The sequence below is a fragment of the Rhinopithecus bieti genome, unplaced genomic scaffold (assembly GCF_001698545.2).
Source record: "Rhinopithecus bieti isolate Rb0 unplaced genomic scaffold, ASM169854v2 scaffold_42745, whole genome shotgun sequence".
NCBI classification, from domain to species: Eukaryota; Metazoa; Chordata; class Mammalia; order Primates; family Cercopithecidae; genus Rhinopithecus; species Rhinopithecus bieti.
Genome location: NW_016819184.1, coordinates 6135758 through 6161121, shown reverse-complemented (window position 1 = coordinate 6161121; position 25364 = coordinate 6135758). Strand labels below are relative to the sequence as shown.

Below are 25364 nucleotides of genomic sequence, written 5' to 3'. Positions count from 1 at the left end.
ACAGCAAAGCAAAATGGTACAATACAGCGTCTACGATGTGCTTGGTACTATGTGAGGGAGATACTTAAGTATAATGAGGTCCCTACCTTCAAGGAGTAGAGTCAACCACATTCTTGCTTGGCTTACTTTATCTAGTGGGTTGAGGCCCAGGAATGTCCAGTCACCACTGGCCACACTGGGAGGCTCCAGTATAGAGCTGTCTGTGTCCAGGACAGGGACCTGAGGTTGCTGACATGGTGCAGGGGGTCACTGCAGGGCAGGGTCTCACAGAGTTGAAGGGGGCTGCAGGGGCTCTGAGAGCTGCCCCTGTCTGTCCATCCCCACCCCTTCCCCACAGAGTCTTGGTTGAGAACAGAAGGGCCACAGTCCCTGCACATTTTCCTGAGGGGAGGCAGGGGTACCCTGTGTCCAGGGTCTCTGTGGCCTGGACCAGGCCTGCCAGCTGGCACCCTCCCCATTTTCTGAAAAGTTCTGGCACGTTATGTCAGGCAGGTCCCTCATAAACTAGAATGTGCTGTCTCACCAGTCTCAGGGCAGATGGGTGTGTGGCTTCAGGGCTAGAGAAGGCAGCTGCTGGGACTTGGAGCAGGACAGCAGAGTATCCACCACACCAGGGCTGCTATCTAGGCTGGTTGTGGACAGCCTGGCATGCCCAGGTGGGAGCAGTCAGGGTCAGATAAAGGCCTCTCCCGGCTGGAGAGATGCCCACGGGATGTTACAGAGAGCCTCGGGGTCCCTGCAGCAGGCTCAGGATACAGTGGAAGCTCCGGCTGTAGGGCGAGGGGAAGAAGGTACTGCGAATCGAGTAACCCCAGTCGTGTAGCAGCTGTTCTTGGGACAGGCAGACTGGGACACTCATGTCAAGGTCTGCCAGGATGGCAAGCAGGTGGGGACAGGTGGCACTGGGGCGTGAAGTTGTCCAGGCATCCCTTCCTTTTCTCAGAGAGATTTCCTTGACTCAGCCTGTCTTTGACACACACGGGGGGATGGAGGATGATGGGGGAAGGGAGCGACAGTGAGCCAATCACCCTGCACCAGAGCCTTCAGAGCTGGTTCCCTCCGAGACTGTGTGAGTGTGTGTGCACGAGTGTGTCTGTGTGTGCACCAGTGGGGATTTCTGTGATAGAAGCAGCCAGATTTCAGAGACAGAGAGAAGAGGAGGGGAAGAACGAGACGGGGAGAAAATTGGGGTGGGAGAGACAGACGGAGATAACAGCGCGGGGGGCGGGGAGAGGGAGAGAGGTGGAGGGGAGAGCAGAGAGAGAACGCGAGCCAGAGAGCAGAGAGGGAGGAAGAGAGAAAGCAAGAGAGCGGGAGGGTGCGCGGAGCGGAACGGAGACAGAGCTCGCGGGGATGGGGTGAGAGCGGGAGGAAGCAGAGGCAGAGGCGGAGCGGGGGCGCAGGTGCCTGCAACCCAGGATCCCGGGGCACTAAAGGCTTCAGGTTCGGCCGCGCGCTCAGTCGTTGGCCCCAGAGGTGCAGCGAGGGGGACCGGGGTTCACTGCTGCGCTCCAGGTGCCTGCCCGGGAGGCGGCGCGGGGCTCCGGAGTGGCTGCGCGCCCAGACGCCTGCCCCGGAGGCTGCCCGAGGCTCCGGTGGCCGGCGTCCTTGGGGAGCCATGGCGGCTGGGGCCGGGTCGCCGGGCGGCGCGCGGCGAGGGGCTGAGCCGGCCGCGGGCTGCGCTATGGCGGCGCCGGGTTGCGGGCCCTGAGCGCCGCGGGGGGCGCGCACCATGAACTCGTGGGACGCGGGCCTGGTGGGGCTGCTGGTGGGCACGATGGGCGTCTCGCTGCTGTCCAACGCGCTGGTGCTGCTCTGCCTGCTGCACAGCGCGGACATCCGCCGCCAGGCGCCGGCGCTCTTCACCCTGAACCTCACGTGCGGGAACCTGCTGTGCACCGTGGTCAACATGCCGCTCACGCTGGCCGGCGTCGTGGCGCAGCGGCAGCCGGCGGGCGACCGCCTGTGCCGCCTGGCTGCCTTCCTTGACACCTTCCTGGCGGCCAACTCCATGCTCAGCATGGCCGCACTCAGCATCGACCGCTGGGTGGCCGTGGTCTTCCCGCTGAGCTACCGGGCCAAGATGCGCCTCCGCGACGCGGCGCTCATGGTGGCCTACACGTGGCTGCACGCGCTCACCTTCCCAGCCACCGCGCTTGCCCTGTCCTGGCTCGGCTTCCACCAGCTGTACGCCTCGTGCACGCTGTGCAGCCGGCGGCCGGACGAGCGCCTGCGCTTCGCCGTCTTCACTGGCGCCTTCCACGCTCTCAGCTTCCTGCTCTCCTTCGTCGTGCTCTGCTGCACGTACCTCAAGGTGCTCAAGGTGGCCCGCTTCCATTGCAAGCGCATCGACGTGATCACCATGCAGACGCTCGTGCTGCTCGTGGACCTGCACCCCAGGTGAGCCAAGCCCCGCTAGGGCTCTGGGAACAGCCGCGCGGGATCTCGGTGGGAGTGGGAGGTCCCTAGCCCCAGGGGCTCTTTTCCACCCAGCCTCTGTTTCTTCTGAGAACACGAGGGTGGGGAGAGCGGCCCAGCTGTGGGGCTTAAGGAGGTGCTTAGGGTATCAGCAAACCAGGGCCACAAAAAACGTGGGTGCGCCCATCTATACATCGTTTTTCGAAGCATCAGGGTAAGAATCACAGACAGTCAGAACTCTGTTGGGCGTCTTCATGCTCATTTTTTGTGTCTGTAGCTTTCACTTTAAATGGCACATGGGAAGTCCGTGGTCTTTGTTCCCGTTAAAGACCTTCAAAGTGTTTGATTCTGGCCCTGAGAGGGCGGCCTGGAGGCTTAGGGAGCTCCTTAAGAGCTCTTCAGACCCAAGTGTGTCGCTTCTCTGAGTCTTTCCCTTCTCGGGTGTGTGGCGCTGCCTCTGTCTCCCGACTGTGTGTGTGTGTGAATTCTGATGGACTCGAGCTGCATCCTTCCCTGTGGTGGGCCCTGAGGGGTGGGGTGGGGGCTCTTCCTGCCCTCCCCAGAGAGCACTGTCCAATGTCTGCCAGACTTGGTGCCTAGAGGCTTCTGCAGAAGGAGTGTTGCCCCAAGGCTCCTGGGGCTGAATCTGCCCCTACCTCTGTCCTCACATTGGCTGCTGCTCTCAGGAGGGCAGATGGAGCTGGGCAAGCATAGGTACCCTCTGGCAACCCCTGCCATCCGCAGGAGTCTGTCAGAGAGAGAAGGAGGGAACTCTTAGCTGCGCTGTCCTGAGCTCACCTCGGCTTTCCCCAGGAGAATAGGAAATCGAGGAGGGAAACAGCTGGCAGCGTCTAGACTCTGCTATTTTACATCCTGTTGTCCCAGGGGAAGGCAGGCTCCCCCTCTGTGTCCTGGAACCCTAGATAAGGGGGTGCTGGGGTCCAGATGGTATGGCAGGTGAGGCAGGCAGAGAGCTCCGACAGGGCCAGCAAGGGCCCTCCATGTGAGAGAACCTGGGAACCCAGGGGAGCCTCGGGGCAGAGGAAGCTGTATCCTCTGGTGGATATGTTCCACACCAGGATTAAAGGGGACAGACTGGAGGTATCAGGCTGAGCATTCTGTGTATTTCCTGCATGAGATCAGTAACAGGCAGTCCTTGACCTTCACGGTGCTGGCACATTGAAGGGCAAGTGTGCACGTGTTCATTGTCCCCTTGAGCACAGCCATTCCTGATTGCACGCTGGACCAATCTTCCAGCCACAGAATCCCCACAGATTCCGGAACAGAATGTACATGTGAGTGACTGAGAGCTAATAGATACCAGGACATGTAAATGTGGGAGCTCCACACACAATCTCATGTGTTCCCACATAAACTGTATATGTACCAGACAGCTGGCCATGTGTACACAGGTTTACAAGAGTGGCGTGCATGCATTCTGCCACAAAGACATACACTGGTTCTCACAGCACATGTCTCTGCATGGTTCGTGTCCTTCAAGGAAATATTTGCAGCAACAATTGCAGAGCTATTGCCCTTTCCATGACTCAGGGCTGAGAGGGTCTTCCTTAGAGGGTGCATCCTTAGCACTTGGGCTGGGACTGCTCTTAGAAGATGTAGGGCAATATCATTTAACTCCCGAGACTGAAGACTCCTAGAGCGGGCCCTCTCACCATGAGTCTAACAGTGGAGGAGGGTTGAGCTGGGAGTGGAACCAGTTCTTATTTAGAGCAGTACAAACTGCATTCCCACTCTTCCTCCAACTTCCAGAAGAGGAGGGGCATTGGTTCCTGTTCAGCCTATTTGGGATGTAGGGCCAGCCCCACTCCTGCAAATCCCTCTGGCTGATGCCAGGCCAGACACTGCAGAGAGAGTCCTGGGGTCTCAGGAGTGGAGGCAGCTACTCTGCTCCCTTTCAATCTCCCCTCCACTCCTCTGGGAGGACCTTGATCTCTTCTTAGCCCCAGGCTGCTTTGAGGAGCCCCTGCTCCCAGTGCCCCAGAACCCTCCAAGCCCAGTCTTGTGGGAGAGAGGAAAGACTTCTGGAGCCGGGGTTGCCATTGGCCAGTGCCAACAGGCCCCCCGGCCTAATGCTCCCTGAGGTCATGGAATAGTGGCAGACCTGATAGCACTGCCCCTTCAGTGAAGACAACTTGTCCTTCTCTGAGGGGCTGATCTCCACCAAGCATGTGGAAGGGACAACACAGGAGGGGATGGTCAGTCCGCAAAAGACCCTGACAGCCAGTCCACCAGCTTCTATCTTGGCAGCACTAAACTCTTCCTCCCTACAAATGAGCAAGTACAGAGCTAGCTCAGGGGCTGCCTTGGGCACCACCAGTCTCAGGCAGTAAGCCTCCTAGGCCATTCAGTGCTGAAAGCCTATAGGACCTAGGAGTGCTGGTCTTGGGCAGCAGGAGCCGGCTTCTCCCTCTGGACAGCCAGGGCAGAAGCTGGAGTCTGCTCACTGGAAGTTTTGTCAGCCTCCACACTGATAGCCTCCTGGGACTTAATTACAAAGGATCTGTTTTGAGGACCCAGGGTGGCGTTTGTCTTTGTCAGGAAGCTCCCTGGTGGTGTCTGCCCACCTCCAAAATACCCAGGACCCTCTCTTCTTAATTCAATCTGGGACCCTGGCCCTGGGAAGCATTCCCTACTCCTGCCTTTCTATGTTGATTTCTTCAGTTACATTTCTGAAGAAGTTTGGAGTTTCTAATGTTTGTTAGACACCTGGTGCTCCACCTGAATGAGCAGCATTCACTTCTCCCAAACCACAGCTGGGGACTAGTTAGAGGCAGCCCCTCTCCCTGGTGCTCCCAGACATGGCAGAGCAGGTGGGCCCCAGGGCGTGGTTGCAGGGACCTTGCTTTTCCCTGACTCACTGGCTTGGCTTAGTGATTTAACAGAAACAGAATGTTGATGATGAGGTCTCAGAAGGGAAGCAGTGCCAAACCTAACTGGGGCTTCCTCTGAGGCTCCCCCAGGCTCTGCTGGGTCCCCCAGCATGTCCTCCGTGTCCTGTGAGCAAAGTCTGCAGATGTTGGCTGAGTAGCTGACTCTGGAGGGTGTCAGAATTGTGGCTCAACAGACAGGAACTACACTGTGCCCTAGACTTTATAGATGAGAAAATGAGAGACCCAATTTTCGAGAAGAGAAGCACTCTCCTAATTCAACAAATCTAGAAAGTGTCTCAAGCTAAGACTCACAATCAGGTCTGCCCCTAAGAGTTATGGATGGAGCAAACAGTGCAAATGGAGGCTCACCAGCTGTGCATATAGACTTAGACATTCTACATTAAGCTTACAAACTGTTACATGAAATGTGTTCTGCCCTCCTACCTTGGTGAATATACCTTTATAATGACCGGCAAGGCTGGGTTCACATTTAGAATTCTCAGGCTCCTTGAGGATCAGCCTCATATGTGCTGGGAGAGCCGAGCTGGCCCACCTGTCTTGCCTACCACCCCAGCTCTACCCAGTACCACGAGGGGCCTCCCTTGCACAGGTGCACATTGCAGGTTGCACACCCATATTCCATGCACGTGTGTTGCTCACAAATACCACCTCTCAGACATCTAGCTGGGCACACAGGTGGCACAGTCTACCCTCAGGAGGATGGGACCAGGGGAGATGCCCACACACATCTTGCAGGCAGGATGAGGGCATTTGGGCAAAGAATTCCATGTTTTAGGCATTTAGAGCTTGGTTTGAAACAGAAGGTGGAGGCTGTGGGTAGGCACATCCCCTTAGTCCTGTGAACTCCTTATCATATGGGGAGGGATGTGGGACTCTTAATGTGCAAGGCCCAGGGCAGGGGTCCCTCTTGCTGGATTTGAGGGCCGGACTGCTTATGCCAGTGTCCTGACCCCAAACTCAGGGCTCTTGCCCTCCGTTGGTCAGCTTGTTCCCTTGCCTTAAAAGCCAGAAAAACCAATCTGAGTCACTTCCCAAATACTCAGAGCGTGGGCTCTAGCTGGACTCCAGTGGTCTAGGGATCTTTCAGGACCCAGGCCTCTTGTGGAGAGCAGGGAGGTGTCTGTGGATGGAAGGTTTTAGCTGAGATCACCTCGTTGATTGACTTTTCAGATATTCCCGAAAGGTGCCATCCCCTCTGCCCTATGATTGGAGCTGCTGGGGAACATCTCTTCAACCCCACATGTCACAATGCTGGAGGGCCTGTCTCCTTTGGTCTCAAGGAAACTGTTGTGTCACAGCCTCGGGACCTCCCCCCTCCCCCACTCAGCCATACCGACACACATGCTCGCACTCTGGCTGAAGGTACCTGACTGGGTTGCCTCGGGAGAGCTTTGAGTCTCACACCCTCTGCACCACAGATCCTGCCTGCAGGTCTGAGGACCCCGGGTATCACCACCAGGCCTTGGGATGTTTGAGAATGCCCGCCTCTCAGTGATTCTATGGCAGGCAGTGGGATTTCAGGGAGTCAACCCAGAACTCACTCAGGAGACCTGGGAGGAGGCCTGTCTCTGTCCTGAACTCTCTGTGTAATCTTGGGCATGTTGTAAACTTCCCAGTCCTCAGTGTTCTCATCTGAAGATAAGTAAAATAACAGCTCACAGGGCTGCAAGATTTCAAGGAGCTCAGTTTTGCAAAGCTATGGAGGGGGAAAAAAATGACAGCAAGCACAAAGTGATGTTGTTCTGGGAGCGGATGAGCAGTTCTCATACTGTGCTTAAATAATAATCGTAATAATAAGCAAGAGGGCCGTGATGTTTCCCTCAGAGCCTGGGGGCTGCTCTGCCTTGCTTATCTCTTGCCACCTCCCTGTTCTCACCTGGAAAGCAGGAGAGCCCCAAGCAGAGGAGATGGATTTATCATTTTCTTTCCAAAGATTTCAGGAAAGGAGTGATGTGGCTCCCGACTAGGAGCACCGGACTAGGAGTCAGTGACTGGCTGCTAGCCCCACATGAACTGCACTCCCTGAGTGGACAAATCACTCTCTCTTTTGAGCCTCAGTTTCCCCATCTGTGATCTGGGGTGTGTGGATGAGCTGACCTTTCATACTATACATGACTGTGGGGTCTAGCTGGTCTGTCCCAGAGCAGAGGCATGACCAGACCCATGTGGATGTGAGCCCCAGGCACAGTACCCACTGTATAGACACCCTTTGTGCTCCACCGCAGGCCCGGTGTCATTAAGGTTAGGAAGCCATGTCCACCAGGTCCCTGGAGGCCCAGAGAGGGTCACAGAGCCAGCACGAGCATCAGATCTCCACCTCAGACCTCCTGACTCTTGGTTCACTCTTACTACACCTTTGACACAGTCTCTGGTTAGAGCTGTCTCTGTCGAATGCATGGGGCAGGAAGAGAACTTCTTCAGTGGGGGAGCTCTGTGGTTTTGGAGGTGGTGCACATGGCCCCAGAGTCAGAAGGTCTGGCTTCAGGTCCTGCCATCGCCTAGAGTGACCAACCATCCTGGTTTGCCTGAGGTAGAGGAGGGATTCTCAGATCTAGGCCTTTCCCTTTTAAAACTTGGATAGTCTTCTGCAAACTGTTCAGGAACAGTACCAGATCAACTGGAACAATTGGTCACCCTACAGCCACCATTTTCCAACTGTGTGATCTTGGGCCAGTTACTTAACTCTTCTGTGGTTTATATCTTCTCATCTGAAAAATGGGGACCGTGATGATATCAATCCCTCACTCACATACATGTGAGTTTTAAATAAATGAATAATCCCCCATCACAGTTTCTAGCATGGCACACATATTATAGACTCAAGAAATGTGGGTTAATTAATATTAATTTCTAGAAATTAATTAATAATATTAGTCATGAGTAATACATTTTCAGCCAGGACAAAATCTGTTTGTACCAAGCCCAACTCCGGTTCTTAACTCTTTAAATTCCTGGAAATGCAGAAGTCAGGGGGAAAAAATCTTTGAAGAATTTTAGGAGGCTTCAGTCTAAACTAATATGAAATTGTCCATCTGTGATAGGAAATATAGTTAAGAGGAGTTTTGATTAAGTATCAAAATCATGAGTCTCCTGGCAGGCAGGGAAGGCTGCCCTGGCATTAGCGATGTACATGAACCTGGCTCATGAATATTCTCTCCACTGCTTGCATTTTTTGAACAGACTGGCCTATTTTTGGAGCCAGACCACTGCAGCTCAGGCCTGGCACTGCTAAATTATCTTCACTTCCTGGGCAACTGTGTCCGCAATCTTCTTTCTTGTTCATTTTTGATCCTCTGGAAAGGTCCCACAACAGAGTAGAGCAGAAACAGGGTTACAGTTAGAGGCATAGGTGGCTCTTAATTCCATCTTTGAAGCTATGTCCCTGATTCCTTGGGGACTTGGGAGTCTCTTAGATTCTTCAAGCTTGGTCCCTGGAGGAACCAAATAACTCCTCCTTCAATGACCCCATCATGTGGTGTCTGTAGCTCCAGGCAGAGATGAGGCTGTGGATGGAAGAAGTAGGGTTGAAGACATGGAGGAAAGGAATCATGCCACAAACTGTATGGCTGGAGTCCAGGCTGCCCCAGGTGAAAAAGATTTGAGTCACGCACATGGGTTCAAATCCTGCCTCCACATAAGCAAATCATTCGGCCTCACAGAGCTCGTGCTTTCCTCCTCCTCCTCCCCCTCCTCCTCTTCTTCTTCTTCCCCTCCTTTTTCTTCCCCTCCTCCTTCTTCCCCTCCTTCCTTTTCCTCTTCTTCCCCTTCTTCTTCTTCCCCTTCTTCTTCTTCTTCCCCTTCTTCTTCTTCTCCTTCCTCTTCTTCTTCTTCTTCTTCCCTCCTCCTCCTCCTTCTTCCTCTTCCTCCTCCTCCTCCTCCTCCTCTTCTTCTTCTTCTTCTTCTTCTTCTTCTTCTTCTTCTTCTTCTTCTTCTTCTTCTTCTTCTTCTTCTTCTTCTTCTTCTTCTTCTTCTTCTTCTTCCTCTTTTTACACAAACTTTCGCTGTTCTTGCCCAGGCTGAAGTGCAATGACGCAGTCTCAGCTCACTGCAACTTCTGCCTCCTGGGTTCAAGTAATTCCCCTGTCTCAGCCTCCCAAGTAGCTGGGATTACAGGAGCCCACCACCACACCCTGCTACTTTTTGTATTTTTGGTAGAGACGAGGTTTCACCGTGTTGGCCAGGCTGGTCTCGAACTCCTGACCTCAGGTGATCCACCTGCCTCGGCCTCCCAAAGTGCTGGAATTACAGGCGTGAGCCACCGTGCCTAGCCAAGCTCATGGTTTTCACTGTAAACCAGGGCAGGTAAAAAGTTGCCTTGCAGATAAAACACATCTGCCAGGATTGATTGTGGTAAAGACAAGAATTTGAGATACTACTTAGAGAGTGGGGCACTCTGGAGCCAGCCCATGCAGATGGTCAGTGAATGATATCAGCAATAATAAGAGGTAATGTTTAACATTTCTTTGTACTGATTTGGGCACTGTGCCGGTGGCTTTGTGTGCTTTACACATGGAATGCATTCCATGCATCTCTGCTTTATGCATTTAATTCTCAAAACAGCCTCTTGTAGCATCTTATTATGCATAATACACTAAAATATATGATGCATGTTATTATTTTACACACGAGGACCTTGAGGCTTAGCAATGTCATACTGCTTGCCCAAAATATCTACAGCCAAGAATTGACCCTGGGTCTTTCCAACTCCATAGTCAAGTTCTCACGCTAGAGACTGCCGCCTGTGTTAGTAAGTAGTGCCTCATCCTGACCTAGCAAGGGTGCCCTGTAGTTCGCCTTCTCTCCTCTCTCACCTGCAGTGTGCGGGAACGCTGTCTGGAGGAGCAGAAGCGGAGGCGACAGCGAGCCACCAAGAAGATCAGCACGTTCATAGGGACCTTCCTTGTGTGCTTCGCACCCTATGTGATCACCAGGTAAGCCTGATTGGCAGGTGTGTGGTGGGACTTTGAAGAGCAAGGCAGGGCCCAGTGGCCTTTAGCAGTGGCAGCCTCTCTTGGTCACATGTTCTTCTGCAGGGTGTGTTGTGAGGTGCAAGAGTGAACTTGCCAGATTTAGTGAACAGGAGGCTGCACGCTTTTCCTCTCCACCCTCGAATTCTTTAGGATTCAACTCAGAACCCAAAGGGTGTGAAAGACTCTCTCCCACTCAATTTCTGAATCACGTAATTAAACCCTTTATCCCAGGCTTCCAACCCCCAGGAGGCCCTAAAGAGGAGAAGGTGAGAGAAGACGGAGGGAAGCATCATATTCCCCAAACCCCAGCTCCCCACATCCTGCTTCACTGCCCACTGAATGCAAGACAGCCCAACCCCCAGGCGTCCCCAGCCCGAACACCCAGGTCAACAGCAAGGTCTCCTGCCACCTGCACAAGGAGCAGGTAGCATGCTCTGTGTCCAGCCAGGTGGGCATACCTGTCCTATGGCTCAGGGGCTCTTCCACTGTTAGGCCAGGTACTGTGAGGCTTTTCGTGTACTCTCCCGGATCTCCAGATCCTCGAGCCAGCCAAGGTTGCAATACACTAGCCTTGGGCTGTGCGTCTCTCAAGCCAGCTTGCTCTAGCTGCAGCACTCCCCATATGTGTTAGCCAGAAAGAAGGAAAATATGTATTACCCAATCAGTTTTGTGCACTGGAGGGAAAATAAAAACTCCACAACTTTGCATCTAAAGGGGGTTAACTAGGTGAGAAGCTGACAATAGAAAAGGAACTTTGATGGTTATTAGAAGGTGGATATGGAAGCTTTCATTGAATCTGGGAAGCAGAATCTGTGCAGGGTGTGTGTGTGTGTGTGTGTGTGTGTGTGTGTGTGTGTGTGTGTGTGAAAAGAGAGAGAGAGAGAGAGAGAGAGAGAGAGAGTTGGGTCTGTCATGCGAAAGAACCAACCTCCACAGGTTCTGGGGCAGAAATGAGCTCTCATGGCTGGGGCTTCACGGACAAGCCTTGTGAAGTGGGCCTGGCTGTTCAGGGCAGAAGGGAGAAGGGACAGCATGAGCCAGGTCTAGAGCTGTGCTGTCCAGCACGGGGGCCACCAGCAACAGGTGGCTACAGGGCACTGGAAATGTGGCCTGTCCAAACAGATATGCTATAGGTTTAAAAACACATGAGCTCTGAGACTTAGCATGAACAGATCCCAGCTGCCAGCAGCCCCCAGCATCCTCAGTTGCAGGAACCACGCGGGGTCCCCCATGCCTCACCATCATTCAGCATCTTGCATGCCCCAGTGAAGAGGGGGCCCTGTGGACAGTTCGCCCCTGTTTCCTCCCATTTGTCCTTACACTAGGTGAAGCATGATTTGCTGTGGCCTCTGCTGCTGCTCCCAGTTCTTCTTTCTGCCATCCAGGAGGCTGTCCTCTATTCCCAGGAACCTCTGCGGATTGCAGACACTGGGCCTGACTTCCTGGAGACCAGCTCCCCTCTTCTTTTCCCCAGATAGACAACTCTATGGTGCCTTCCCCTGTCTTCTGTGGCATGCTGCTTTCTCTAGGGGAGATCTAGTTAGCCTGTGTCTCACTTTGAACGTGGGGCCCAAGACCTGTCTGCAGGTCTCTGGATGGGTCTGACCGGAGCAGAACTATTGGTTCTTTTTTCTAGAACTGTTCACTAGACCTCAGCACCACTGACATTCTATGCCAGATACTTCTTTGATGCCAGGGCTGTCCTGGGCATCATGGGGTGTTCAGCAGCATCCCTGACCTCTACCCACTGAATGCCAGTAGCACCTCCTAGTGAGTCAGGGGTACCTTCCCAGGTCCCTCTAAATTTTGATAACTAAAAATGTCTTCAGACATCACCAAATGCTCCCTGGAGACCAGAATCACCCCTGGTTGAGAACCACTAGTCTAGACCCACCACATCCAGCCAGGAAGCCAGAGCTCACATCATTCAGGGATTTCCACAAGACACAAAGCCTGGGCATGGCAACAGAGGAGAAAGGATTTCTGTTGCTCCCCAAGGGAGGCATAGGAGAGGACTTAGCAGCATGACTCTGGAGTGTGCCTCCTCAGAGCCCAAACCCCAGCTCCCCCACATCCTGCTGTGTGACTTTGGGCCAGTGATGTGGCCTCTTTGGGCCTCCAGAAGAGAGTGCAGTGTTGTGAGGATCTAAGGACAGGGACCGTGGGGACATGCTGCACATGCCTGCTGAGGATATCTGTGGTCTTCACTCTCCTTCCTTCTGGCACTTACAGCACCATCCACAGTGCCCCTGCCCCGGACTGGCTGCTGCACCAAGAGGGGATTTGATCCAGTGAGGGAAGGTGCATCAGACAGGGAGGGCACACAGAGCCCCTCCTCTTAGGTCGCAGAGGACGGGCAGCCGTGGGTTAATGAGGTGAATGGGAACCCTCAGAGGATAGGTGACACGGCTCCGACTTCAAACTATTGGACTTTTCTCCGGCTTAATTTCATTTCCCAACAACATTTTCCATTAAAAAAAAAAAAAATACAGCCGGGTTCTCTCTCATAGCGCCCAGGAAGTAATGTTTCAGTAAAATGGATGATAGGTTACAACTCAATATGCTCCCTCCAAATGGATTTGATGCATCTCAGGTTTAAAAAACATTCACAGAACAGTTCATCCTCCATGGGGATGAGCAGCAACTTACCTGGGAGAGAAGCAATGCCCGGGAAACCTCATGAGTACAAAATATGTCTCTGGCAAAACCCCACCAGGCCCCACTGCCACCACCCTGGCTGCTCCTGCCTTGGCTTTCTCTTGTGTGTGGCGGAGCCATCCTAAGAACACCCCCTAAAATGAGCACACACACCCACATTCCAGTTCGGTGCATCTCTAGAGCACCTTTTCTGCAGAGCATACAAGAATCCCTGCAGAGGAGGCATGGGTTGGTACGACCCCAGGAGTTCCCCTCTGTTGGGGACATTGACCTTGTAGTCCTCTAACCCAGATGGAGCACCGTGTCATGCGAAAGACCCAACCTCCACAGGTTCTGGGGCAGAAATGAGCTCTCATGGCTGGGGCTTCATGGACAAGCCTTGTGAAGTGGGCCTGGCTGTTCAGGGCAACTATCCAGGGAGAAGGGACAGCATGAGCCAGGTCTAGAGCTGTGCTGTCCAGCACGGGGGCCACCAGCAACAGGTGGCTACAGGGCACTTGAAATGTGGCCTGTCCAAACAGATACGCTATAGGTTTAAAAACACATGAGCTCTGAGACTTAGCATGACACACTCTATACATGAAATTAATACATTTTTGGCCAGGCTCAACAGCTGACATCTGTCATCCCAGGGCTTTGGGAGGCCAAGGTGGGAGGATTACTTGAGGCCAGGAGTTTGAAACCAGTTGGGGCAACATAGTGAGACCTCTTTCTCTGCAAAAACATTTAAAATAATAACTCGTAATTTTATATAGAATTCATAGTGAAATGATAAAGTTAAATAAAACATGTAGTTAAAATTAATTGCACCTGTTTCTATTCACTAGCAGAACATTTCAGGTGACACCTGTGCCTGCCTTCTCTCTCTGGCCCTTGCTGGCCTGCGGTCAGGGACGTCTGGGGTGCGAGGTGTGCCGGTGCCCTGCTCCCCACCCCCCTACTCCCAGACCTCGAGCTGCTCATATCATCCTTCAGTGGCCAGGACCTCCATGTCATCCACTCTAAGAGGATGCACGGAACTTCCTCCTCCACCTTTCTCTCCCATCACAGCCCTGCTCAAAGTCAGGGTTTATCTGGGAATGTTTCCTGAGCAGTCAAATCAGTGTCTTTCTCCTTGGGGTCAGGAGGACTGAAGGGAGGAGACATCAGACCCTGAAACAAGGTGGCAGGGAGAGGAGTGCAAGGCAAATAGAGCTTCCTGGTGGGTCCTCCTGCAATCACACCCCTTTTGGAGCCGCCTGATCTTGCCAATCCCTCTACCCCCACATGGCTTCCACAATGTCCAACCAGATGCTTAGTCTTTAGGGTGACTGGGAGTCCCCCCCAGGCACATCTGATGGGCTTCTGTGAATTCATATTCACTGTACCAGGGGCCATCTGAGCCCCAGCTGTGCATGGGCGCGGCCAGGATCCCATCAGACCTCTACTTCCCCTGCTAGGATATGGACTGCCAGGCTGGGCAGGGTGCAGAGGGGACAGGATTAATCTCACAGCCACCTCCAGGGAGCCTGATGCAAACTCTTCCATCTTCCTTTGAGTCAGGGTTAAGAAACACATTGCTTGTGAGGAGAAGCCAATCAATGGCAAGGAATAAGCAAGATCATCCTGCAGAGCACTCAGCACAGTGTGAACTTATCATCCACGCTGGAATCTGGACCACTGACATTTCCAGTCACAATTTTTTATTTTTCTGCTGTTCTTTTCAAAATGATTCCCAAGTATAGAGATGACCAGTCTCAGAAGAAGCTGAAGACACACCTCTGAAATGTAGTTGAGGATTTAACTTCTTACAGAAAATGAGTCCCTGTGGAGAACCAAGAGCCATGGGTTTTGGAGGCAAAGGATCCCCTAAGCTATCATCTCATGCAGGGAGGGTGAGCTGGTTGCACCATGCAGACCAACTTGAACCCACTGCTGGTGACCAGCAGAGCACTGTGTTGAAAGCAGTTCTGAAGCCAGGCTGGGATTAGCGGGAAAGTGCTAGGAATGGCTGGGAGAGGCACACATGCTTGAAGTTTTTCTTGGGTTTGCCAACTTGGCTTTACCTTAGAATCACCTGGAGAGCTTTACATCCAAACTCATATCTGGACCTCACACTGAACCAGTTCAGTTAGACTCCCTCGGTGTGGGGCTGAGCATGGGTGACTTTAAGGCGCCTCGATGATTCTAATGGCCAGTGTGCTGATAGCCATGTCTCTATTGCATCCCAACCCATTTTACTGCTGGAGTAAGTGAGGACTGGGGTCAGGGAGTGTTTGACTAATTGCCTGGAGCTATGCATCTAGTCGGCAGTGGGACTGGACTTCCAACCTCATTGGGCTCTCCACCCGTCCCTCAGGCTCTCAGAGGCCTCTGGGGAGTCTTTGCAGACCCAGCCCTCCCCTCCTTTCTTGTGTAGGTCTGTGGCTGTGGCATTAAAGCTCATGGCATGCAGAGAGTGCTCCTAAACCCCTTCCCCAGGATCCTCTACCCACTCCCAAGGCAGATCTCCCGAGGCTTGCTGAGTGAGTCATACTCCTGGACTCCCGTCAGCCCACTGCACTGCAGCTGCAATCGTGGACTGTGGCCCTGGGGCAGGCAGAAGACTGGGGGAACAGCCAGGGACAGGTCCTGGACGGCTGGACGGTTCTGGAGCTCCATATGGAGGGAGTCACTTCCTACAGGCTCTCTTTTTTATTTTTTATTTTTTTTGAGACGGAGTTTCACTCTTGTTGCCCAGGCTGGAGTGCAATGGTGCAATCTTGGCTCACCGCAAACTGTGCCTCCTGGGTTCAAGCCATTCTCCCACCTGAGCCTCCCTAGTAGCTGGGATTACAGGCATGTGCCACCACGCCTAGCTAATTTTGTATTTTTAGTAGAGACGGGGTTTCTCCATGTTGGTTAGGCTGGTCTTGAATGCCCAATCTCAAGTGATCCACCCACCTCAGCGTCCCAAAGTGCTGAGATTACAGGCATGAGCCACCGTGCCCGGCCTAGGCTATCTTGAGAACAGCAGCCTGAGCTGCATCCCTCCAACCTGCCAGGTGCTCGGTGGTGGTGGCTCAGGGGCATTGAGCTCAGCTGCAGCCCCAGCACTAAATAGGCAACACAGAAGATGTGGCAGGTGTGAACCCTGTTCTGGGTCAGATCCCTGAGATGGGGGGCTCCTGGCCTAGATGGGATTAATGGGGACCAGGAGGCAGCCCTTGGGCGGAGCTTGTTTGAGCTAAGAAGTGTGTTACTGCAACAGGTTCAGTTGGATCTGACGTGGCTGTGCCTTCCACAGCACTCCACAGTTTGCTCAGATGTTATTCTCCTGGGCCCTAAAGTGCCCCCAAGAGATGGACTGGGTGAGCTATGTGAGCTCCACTCTGCAAATGGGGGCACCAAGGCTCAGAGAGGAAAGACACTGCACGGGTCATTTAGCTAGAGAGACTCAGGGAACCGGGCAGCCTGAGCCCATCTGCAGATGCCACTGGGCAGCTCCAGGGCCCCCCGGGCAGAAGGATGTCTTCCTTGCATGCAGCACCTCCTCATTGTTCTCTGCCTCCTCACTGTCCATAGAAATAAAAATCAAAACCCACCGAGGCAGTGACAGGCTGATCCTGGGGAATTCAGAAAGGAAAAGTAAGGACAAGCTCTATCTCCTTAACTAATTCAGGAAAGTCCTTCATTTTTAATCCTGTAAGTCCTCACTTTGTACCTGAAGCTGTACCAGAGCTGTCCTGACACCCTCTGCACCTAGTTAACATTCTCTTGGGTTTTGTTTGTTTGTTTGTTTGTTTGTTTGTTTGTTTGAGACAGAGTCTCACTTTGCTGCCCAGGCTGGGGTGCAATGGTGCGATCTCAGCTCACTGCAACCTCCACCTCCCTGGTTCAAGTGATTCTCCTGCCTCAGCCTCCCGAGTAGCTGGGACTGCAGGTGCGCACCATCAGGCTGGGCTAATTTTGGTATTTTTAGTAGAGACGAGGTTTCACCATGTTGGCCAGGCTGGTCTTGAATTCCTAACCTCAGGTAATCCACCTGCCTTGGCCTCCCAAAGTGCTGGGATTACAGGCATGAGCCACCGCGTCTGGTGCTAACATTCCCATTTTATAGATGAGGAAACTGAGGCTCAGTCAGGTTCCAGCCTTCCCCAATTCCATCAAGTGACTTGGCCTCAGTTCTAGTGTGGGTCTGCCCGAAACCAGTGCGTGTGCCCAGCCCCTCACAATGCACCACTCTGCTTCTCCTCTCAGTCGAAGCAGAGGTTCCTACTTTCCTCCCACAGGTGTGTGGGCAGACACATTGAGGCATGACCCACTCAGAAGTGGAATGCTGCAGTTTCTGAGATGATTGAAACCAAGTTATTCAATTGTCATTTACACCCTTCATTGAGCTGTCAGCACAGAAACTAATATTCCCCACAACTCCCCAGTGACTATATCTAGGCAGCCAGCCTTGCTGCTTCCACCTGCCTTGTACCTTATAAATGGAGATGTGTCAAGAGCATAGGTTGACATCAGATGGTGGCTGGGAATGCTGGGAGCTGGGAGGCCAGGATATTGAGGAAGAGAGGAGGATTCTGCTGTAACATCCGCCACCCCTTTGAGTTGATGGAGAAGATCCCACTGGCTGGGCAGGGGATTCCCTTCTCTTTGTACCCTATCTATTCACATTTGCCTGTTAACTTTCTGAGATAGGAAAGCATAATTCTTGGGTCAGGCGTTTAAAAGAACCATTCAAGTGTTCCTATAGGTTATCAAGCTTTCTATTGGAGAGCATGAAGTCTTTATAACCATACCTGTCACTTAGTGAACACCTGCCAAGCACCTGGGGCTATCAGCGCATACCTTGTTGCATCTGGGACAGCTCTAACAAGGTAAGTGCTAGAATCCTAGTCTCAAAGAAGTTCAGAGAGGTGAGATGAGTTTCTCAAGGATATATGGGTAGTGAGTGACCGAGCCAAGAGTTAAAGGTCAGTGTCAGGCCAATTGGCTATAACTCAGCCTTTAGGCCACGCCACAACTCCAAAGACTGGGGCAGGCACTGGAAACAGAGAAACCACATGTATATGTTTTCAGCCCAATTTCCAGTAGGGCCATGCGTAAGTACCATGGCATGAACTCAGATGGCCTCCAAGCTCCTGTGAGTGAAGCAGGCATTGAGTTTCTCTAGCAAAATTGGTGGGTTCTCCTGCAGTCATCCCCAATCTCCCATCTCACTGACAGCAGTTTGTGTAGCTGGAGTTCCCAAGAGACCATCAGCACTAGTAGCCAGAGCCACTGGCAGATGCAGTTGGCATCTCAGAAAGACAGGACATCCAACTCTACCAGCCAAAGAGCTGCCTGCACTCGTGTACTGGGGCACACAAGGCCACAGTGGGAAACATATTTGCAAAGCTGCACCTTCACTCTTAATAGAAGTCTGACACCTCCAAGTCACAGTCACACTGCTCTGTGTCCTCAAAGCCCTAGGTCACAGAGGACTCTTCCCAGAGTCTTTGAGCAGGGTCTGCAGATCCACAACAGGTTCTCATCCAAAAGCTCAAATGACGTATTTTCTGAATTAAAATCCACATGTCTAGAAGCATTTGTAAGGCTATGCTTTCCGCAGCGATCTACACTTACAAATAACTGTGGTTGTCATATATCATTGGAATCAGGCTTTGAGGCACTTGAAAATCTGACAGCACCATTATTGTGGCTTTTCAAAGTCAGGAAAACGTGTAGATGGGAGAGGGGTCTCATATGTAGGGGATTCCCGAAGATTGATATTTTATTAATAAAATGACTTCTCCATTCTGTCTCATGAAAATTTAAAGCATCAGCTTATTACTTCAAATATGCAGGTCTTCAAATATGCAAGCTGAGTTCTCCAGAAGTCTTGGGAAGACACCGGGCTGGTTGTCCAGGGAATGTTCTGTGGCCCATGTTGCATTGCATTTAGTATACAATGTATGTGTGTGTGTGTACACATGTGTATGTATGTATGTGTGTGCATGTGTTTATGTGGATGTGTGTGTGCATTTGCATTTATGTGTGTGTGTGAGTGAGAGAGGGAAAGAGGAAGAGAGAAGAGAGGAGAGATGATGGTGGCATAGAAGGTGTAAATAGAGGGTGCTAATTTGTTACTGTAAATTCAGGATTTGAAAGTACAGGTGCTTGATCACACTGAGGAACAGGAACCTGAGTCAAGGAGGCCGGTGGGGCAGCCTGGCACCAGGAAGGCACGTGGTTGTCGGCACCCGCCTTCCCGTTTCAAATCCTGGTTCCTGCATGTTCAGGCTATGTAGTTTGACACTTCTCTGCCTTGGTTCCATCTTCTGTACCATAGAGTGATATTGGGGTCCTGAGATGGTCTCTGTGAAGCAGTTAAGGAGACACAGAGTCCCTGGGGGCCCACAGGAGGTGCTGGGTCAGGGGCTACAGGGGTTACTGGTCCTGTTCTCACTTTGGAACTTGCTTCCCTTGGGGATTCCCACTGTGAAGCAAGATCAGGACACTGGTCTCTCCAGAGGCTCAGAGAAGGCCTTGGAGTTCTGGCAGACATGCCTCCCTCCTCCCTCCCGGGACCAGGACTGCCTAAGCTGCTGGGTGGGAGTGTGAGGTCCCCATGGGTGAGGAGCAAGGATGGGCAGCTTCCTGTCTCCATCAGCCCTGGACTGTGGCAGCCAGCTCAGATGCGCCAGTGACCCACATCAGAGGGGTTTGTTACTGGACTGTGGCAGCCAGCTTAGACGTGCCAGTGACCCACATCAGAGGGGGTTATTACTGAGAGAGGAGGCATGGCTCCATGGAATATTTCCCTGGACAGCTATCAGAACACAGTGGTGCAGGCACACAGGGTTTCGGGGTCTGGCAAGATCTGTAGATATCTGCTCTGTGTGTCACCCTAAGTCAGAAAAATACACATCTCTGTGCTCTGCTTCCTCTTTATCAACAAGCTCTGCGCCCTGCAGCGCTTTCTATCCTCTCCAAACCTACATACCCCAGGCTTACATAGGGGCTGGGCTCCTGTGTCAGAATCCCCTGATGTGCTTGGAAGAGGGGATCCCGGCCCTTTTCCAGCTCCGTCCCCTCCCCCTACCTGATCTGCTGACCAAGGTGTGGACCTCACCCCAGGGGATTTTCCCAGGGAGCTGGGTCAGGACAGGCATGTGTGCCTTTTGAGCACAGAAGCATGAACACTTCCCCCTGAGTGGAGCCTCATGCTCCAGAGAGCACATGGAAAGTCATCTATTGCTCAGTGAAAGGTCGGGGGAGGTGGCAGGCAGTGATGTTTGTGGGGACAGGCCCTGCTTTCTCATGGGTGGCAAGGGGCGGCACCCTGCTCCTGGGGCTGCTAATCTTTGTCAGATCTCCAGGGTTGACCTTGGCATACATGGGCTCTCGGAGTGAGGCGGGACTGGTTGATACTGTTATAGCCAGGGGTCCCCAGAACAACCACACAGCCTCCCCTCCTCCCCATGGGGTTCTTCAGGGGGCGTCTTGGTTTGCTAGGGCTGCCGTAACAGAGTACCACAAACCAAGCAGCTCTAACACAGAAAGACCTCTCACAGTTCCTGAGGCCCGAAGTCCGACATCAAGGTGTTGGTTCCTTCCGAGGGCTGTGAAGAAGAGCTCACTCCACCCATTCCCCGAGCTCCTGGTGGTTTGCTAACCATCTTTGGGTTCCTTGGCTTGCAGATGTCTCACCCTGATCTCTGCCTTCATGTTCACACGGTGCTCACCCTGTGTGTGTGTCTCTGTCCAAGTTTCTGCCTTTACGAGAACACCAATAGTACTGAATTAGGGGCCCGCCTTACTCCATTATGACCTGATTTGTATCTGAAACAATCTTATTTCTAAATAAGATCACATTCCAACGCTAGGGGTTAGGACTTCAACATGTGAATTTGGGGGGGAGACGCAATTCAACCGTAAGAGGGGCCATGACAAAAGGAAGCCAAGTCCGGCTCTGTCAACACCTGAGCCCAATAACCCCTCACTGCAGGACTCTCGGCCAGAACTAATCAGGAGACAGGGCCTCACACTAGAGACTTCTGCTCTGCGAGCTGCCTCCCTCCCACGTCCCGTCCTGAGACCATCCACTAACTTTGACTGCGGAGGGGAAGGAGGGAGAGGGAAAGGCATTAAATAATCTGACCACATGGAGGAGGAGAGGCTCCCTTTAGCACACTGTGACCCTGCCCACTAGTGACATGTGACTAGTCAGAACCCTAATGCCCCTTTCCTGGGGGGAGGGCACCACGAAGGGGTGAGCAGAGCTAGATCTGGCAGGAAAACAGGGGCTGAATAGTCCCTCTCTAAAAAGTCATCTAGAAGGGATCTGGTGCTTATCCAGAAGCCTGCCCAGATCTGGAATTAGAAAGAAGTCGTTGTGGCAATATGGAAACCCTTGCCTCTTCTCATCAACAAAAGGAGCTGGGGGCTGTCGGAGCTGGTGTGGATCATAGCCAGCAGCCAGCCACGGCAGGCACAGGGAGCCACCTGCATGGGGCCATGAGAAAGCAGCTCAGCCAGTCACAGTCAAGCCTGGAGGGGGCATTCCAGCTACCCCCCGACAGTGGCCGCTGGCAGCAGCGTCCAGGCCTGTCTTCAGCCAAAGCATCTCTTTGCTTGGAGGCCCTGACAAAGGCCAGACATTGACTTTTCAAAGCAGAAATTGTCATTGTGCACAGTGAGGAGGGGCAAGGGACAAAAGTTCCAGACAGCATATAGTGACCTCATGAAAAAGGGGTTCTTGGAGCCAGAAGGGACCCCAGAGCTTCCTTTGTCATGTCTGCAATGCTGAGATTCACATCTTGGCATGGCCACTAGCCAGGGCTTGGACTGCAGTTAGATGGAGCTGGGCTTCCCATGCAGGAGACCCTGACTTGCTGCTCACCTCTCTGAGCCTCGATTTCCTCACCTGTAAAATGGGAATAATGATTCTCATTCTGCTGGATAATTGTACAGTTAGAGATTGTACACACAAGTGCTTGGCCCAGAGGAGACATTCAACTGGGACTTACGATATCTGAGCCAGGTGGAGAGCTCAGACTTGCCATGAAATCTCTGAGAAGCAAATGCAATAGATTTTACCTCTTTATTATCTAAATGGTGAAATTTTAGATTGTCCTGAATAATTTTATTCTGTGAAATCTACAGAGCCTGCAAATAATTTCGATCTTGCTGGACGGTTTGATGATACGTGGTTCTTTTAGTAAATCCTTTTGGGAGAGCCAAAATGCTAAGCCTGAAATTAGCAAATGTATAAAAAACTATAGACATTTTGGAAAAGCAATTTGGCACCACATAGCAACAATGTGTTGGCATTCAGCTATGTCATTATTATTATTAGGTGTAAATTCTAAATTCAGGTGTTTTTTTTTTTTTTTTTGTCCCTTTGAATTCATCACTTCTCAAAATAGATTTCTTAAAAGTACAGATTTCCTAAATGTTCACAGCTCCATTTCCCCATTCAGGCTCCCAAGCATATGAGAGGAGACATAGCCACAGTCCCCCACAGGGTCAGAGGGCAAAGGTAGACAGTGGTGCTGAAAATAGAATGCCAACTAGAGGGGCCTCAGAGTGGACTCCTTGAGAGCCTCTTCCAGAAAGGGGCATTTCTGTGGAGGATCGTGGTCCACAAGCTTCCTCCTCCTCCTCTTTGCCAGCTCTACAGCCCAAAGAAGGCTTAAGCATAAACAACTAAAGATAGCAGCACTGAGTTCCAGCTCAAGCTCAGTTCTTTCTGTACCTGGGTCCTCACCTGGGCAGATCCCCAAGCTGAGAGCCACCACCACCTTCTATCTGCAGGCACTCTAGGTAGAATACAGGTACTAGACCCCCAGTCAGAGGGGAGTATAGGTGCTGCAGCTTCCATGGCCACTGACTTGCTGTGTGATGTCTGGCAATCCCTTTCCATCTCCGGGCCTCAATTTTTTTCATATGACGATGGGTGGAGAGAGTGATATGTCATCTCCAGACTCTTTCCTAGCTCTCTGGGTCTTTTCTATTTCATGTTAATGCTGGATAATGTCCAAATATGGCCAAGGGTGCTGGACACACTTGAGAGAGTAAATGGCCTGATTTGGGTGGAGGGCAGGATTCTGTTGAAGGCTTTCCCTGAGCTCATAACATGGTATTTGCACCCTCGCACGGAGCTGTCTGATGGTACCGAGAGGACTCTGAGATACATGGGCTGTGTCTTTCCCTGCCCCTCCCCCAAAGAATGAGGGTCCCTTTAGGATCCCCTGACCGCAGCTATCGTCGAAGACCACCAGGATCCCAACCCAGGGAATAGGACTTCGTGGCCAGCATTGTTTCCTGTGCATGACATACTTTGAGTTTTGCAAAATGTTTTCACAATTGTTCTCAGCCCTTCCTCCCATGCAACCTCCTTAGGAAGACAAGCCAGGATTGGAAGCCAACAATGGGACCAGACTCTTCTAGTGAAAAGATCATTGAGACAATATTGTCCAACCTTTTTGTTTTTCACATGAGACATACAGGTCCAAGGAGTGAACACAGGTGCCCAGGGCCACATGACAAGTCAGCAGCAGAGCTGGCGCCAAAGCCAGGACAGCCAGCTATTAGCTAATAGCTGGGTTCTCGGTGCAGCTTGGATTTCAGAGTCAGATAGACCTGGGTTCAAATCCTGCCTTTACAATTACTGGCCATGTGACCTTGGGCAAAATATTTGACCTTCTGGGACATCTGTTTCCCTGCATGTAGAACAGAGATGGTCATATCTCCCAGGGCTCAGCAAAATCACATATGGAAAGTGCTTAGCACAGTGTGTAAAATAAAATACAGCCTGGAAAATGTTCACTTTCATCATTGTTATTGGTGTAAACTGTTATCATTGTTATTTGAGGAGGCAGTCTCAGATAAATTGAGGGTTGGGCTGGGAAATTGTGGTCCACAGGGCACAGACAGGCCCTGGTCCATGGCTACTCCAGGCGGTGCCTAGCTGTGTCCTCATTAACAGCTTCCCTGTCTCTCCGCAGGCTAGTGGAGCTCTTCTCCACCGTGCCCATCGGCTCCCACTGGGGGGTGCTGTCCAAGTGCTTGGCCTACAGCAAGGCCGCGTCCGACCCCTTTGTGTACTCCTTACTGCGACACCAGTACCGCAAAAGCTGCAAGGAGATTCTGAACAGGCTCCTGCACAGACGCTCCATCCACTCCTCTGGCCTCACGGGCGACTCTCACAGCCAGAACATTCTGCCGGTGTCTGAGTGAAGGACCACGCTCCTGCTGAAGAGTTTAGAATGAGGCAGCGGTGAGAAGAAGGGAGGGAGGGCGTGGGGGCCCCTGGGTGGACACCACCAGCTGCCAGTCCCTGGCACGCCCAGTGATCCTGGTTCCCTGGCTTGTAGAGGCTCCAGAGCCTGCTTCCTGATTCCTCAAGGGCAGACATTGGACACTCACTATTTGTCACCAAAGGATGACTGTGGGCCGTGTGCTGGCCTTTCTTTCTAAGAAGCTCCTTTGAGCTCCTGGACTCACCTGAGGCTCCCTGGGGGATGACACTCAGTTCTGTCACTGTCAAGGATGCAGAGAGCTGATGGTAGGTGGGGAGCATGGTGTCCACCTGCCTGCTGACCACTGGGCGCTACTCCATGCTGAAGAAAAGTGACAGTCTCCAGGGGACATTTCAGCCATGCTGAAAGGGAGGCTGGCAGTGGTCATTTGGCCCGGATCTAACATGGCACCTCGTCTCCACAGGGTAGTGACGGCTGCTTCAACCCAAATATTATTCAGCTGGTACTAACGACATTGTGCCCAGCTGGGACTCTTGGGCTCTGTGCCTGAGGGAAAATGTTTCACAACTAGTGGCTGCCCAATTGCTGCTGACCAGTTGTCTTAGAAATGGTCAATTGGATTCAACTTGTGTCCTCTCCTTCCCCCTAAAAGCGAATGTTTGTGTGTGCAGACAATCTCAGCATGAAAATGGTTTAAATAGGCTGGTCCTACATGTATTAGGTTCTTTCAAGTTTGACTGGGAGGTCACATTTTTCTGATTTACAAGTCCCAATTGTTGGAGCTCAGTAAAGGCAGGAGGAAGGTGGCTGGTTAGTCCCCCTCCCCGTTTGTGACCTGAATTTATAGGAAGTGTTTCACTTTGTCTTATGTATCTTGTCTGGCATGTCCTGGGAGATGGATGGGCAAGAACTGGCCTGAGCAGGGATTTTTGCCTTGATTTTAAGTCACTGGGTTCCATTGTCCTGGCACCTCCATTTCCTTAGTTTCTGTAAGTCTATTAACAGAAAGTAGAGGCTGTTCAAGGTTATCAAGAGATTGCCCTGTGCTAATGATGAGACAGTGAATTTCTTTTTTTTTTCCAAGATGGGAGTTTCACTCTTGTTACCCAGGCTGGAGTGCAATGGTGCAATCTCACCTCTGCCTTCCGGGTTCAAGTGATTAAAGACAGTGACATTTTTATGGAATACTGCACCTA

At 52.1% G+C, this 25364-nt stretch overlaps 1 protein-coding gene across 1 annotated transcript; it reads left to right on the top strand.

Moving 5' to 3' along the window:
* Positions 1 to 1691: 1691 nt before the first annotated feature.
* GPR26 (G protein-coupled receptor 26) lies at positions 1692 to 24994 on the top strand. The gene is made up of 3 exons (XM_017858618.1): positions 1692 to 2400; positions 10148 to 10261; positions 23914 to 24994. Exons 1-3 carry the CDS (start codon positions 1733 to 1735, stop codon positions 24143 to 24145), a joined length of 1014 nt encoding a protein of 337 aa, XP_017714107.1. The 5' UTR covers positions 1692 to 1732; the 3' UTR covers positions 24146 to 24994.
* Positions 24995 to 25364: the final 370 nt, after the last annotated feature.

Excerpts from the sequence above, each read along its gene's own strand:
- GPR26 (XM_017858618.1), top strand. The coding sequence starts at position 1,733 with ATGAACTCGTGGGACGCGGGCCTGGTGGGGCTGCTGGTGGGCACGATG. Across the intron at positions 2,401-10,147 it reads CTCGTGGACCTGCACCCCAG|TGTGCGGGAACGCTGTCTGG; the intron begins GTGAGCCAAGCC and ends TCTCACCTGCAG. Across the intron at positions 10,262-23,913 it reads GCACCCTATGTGATCACCAG|GCTAGTGGAGCTCTTCTCCA; the intron begins GTAAGCCTGATT and ends GTCTCTCCGCAG.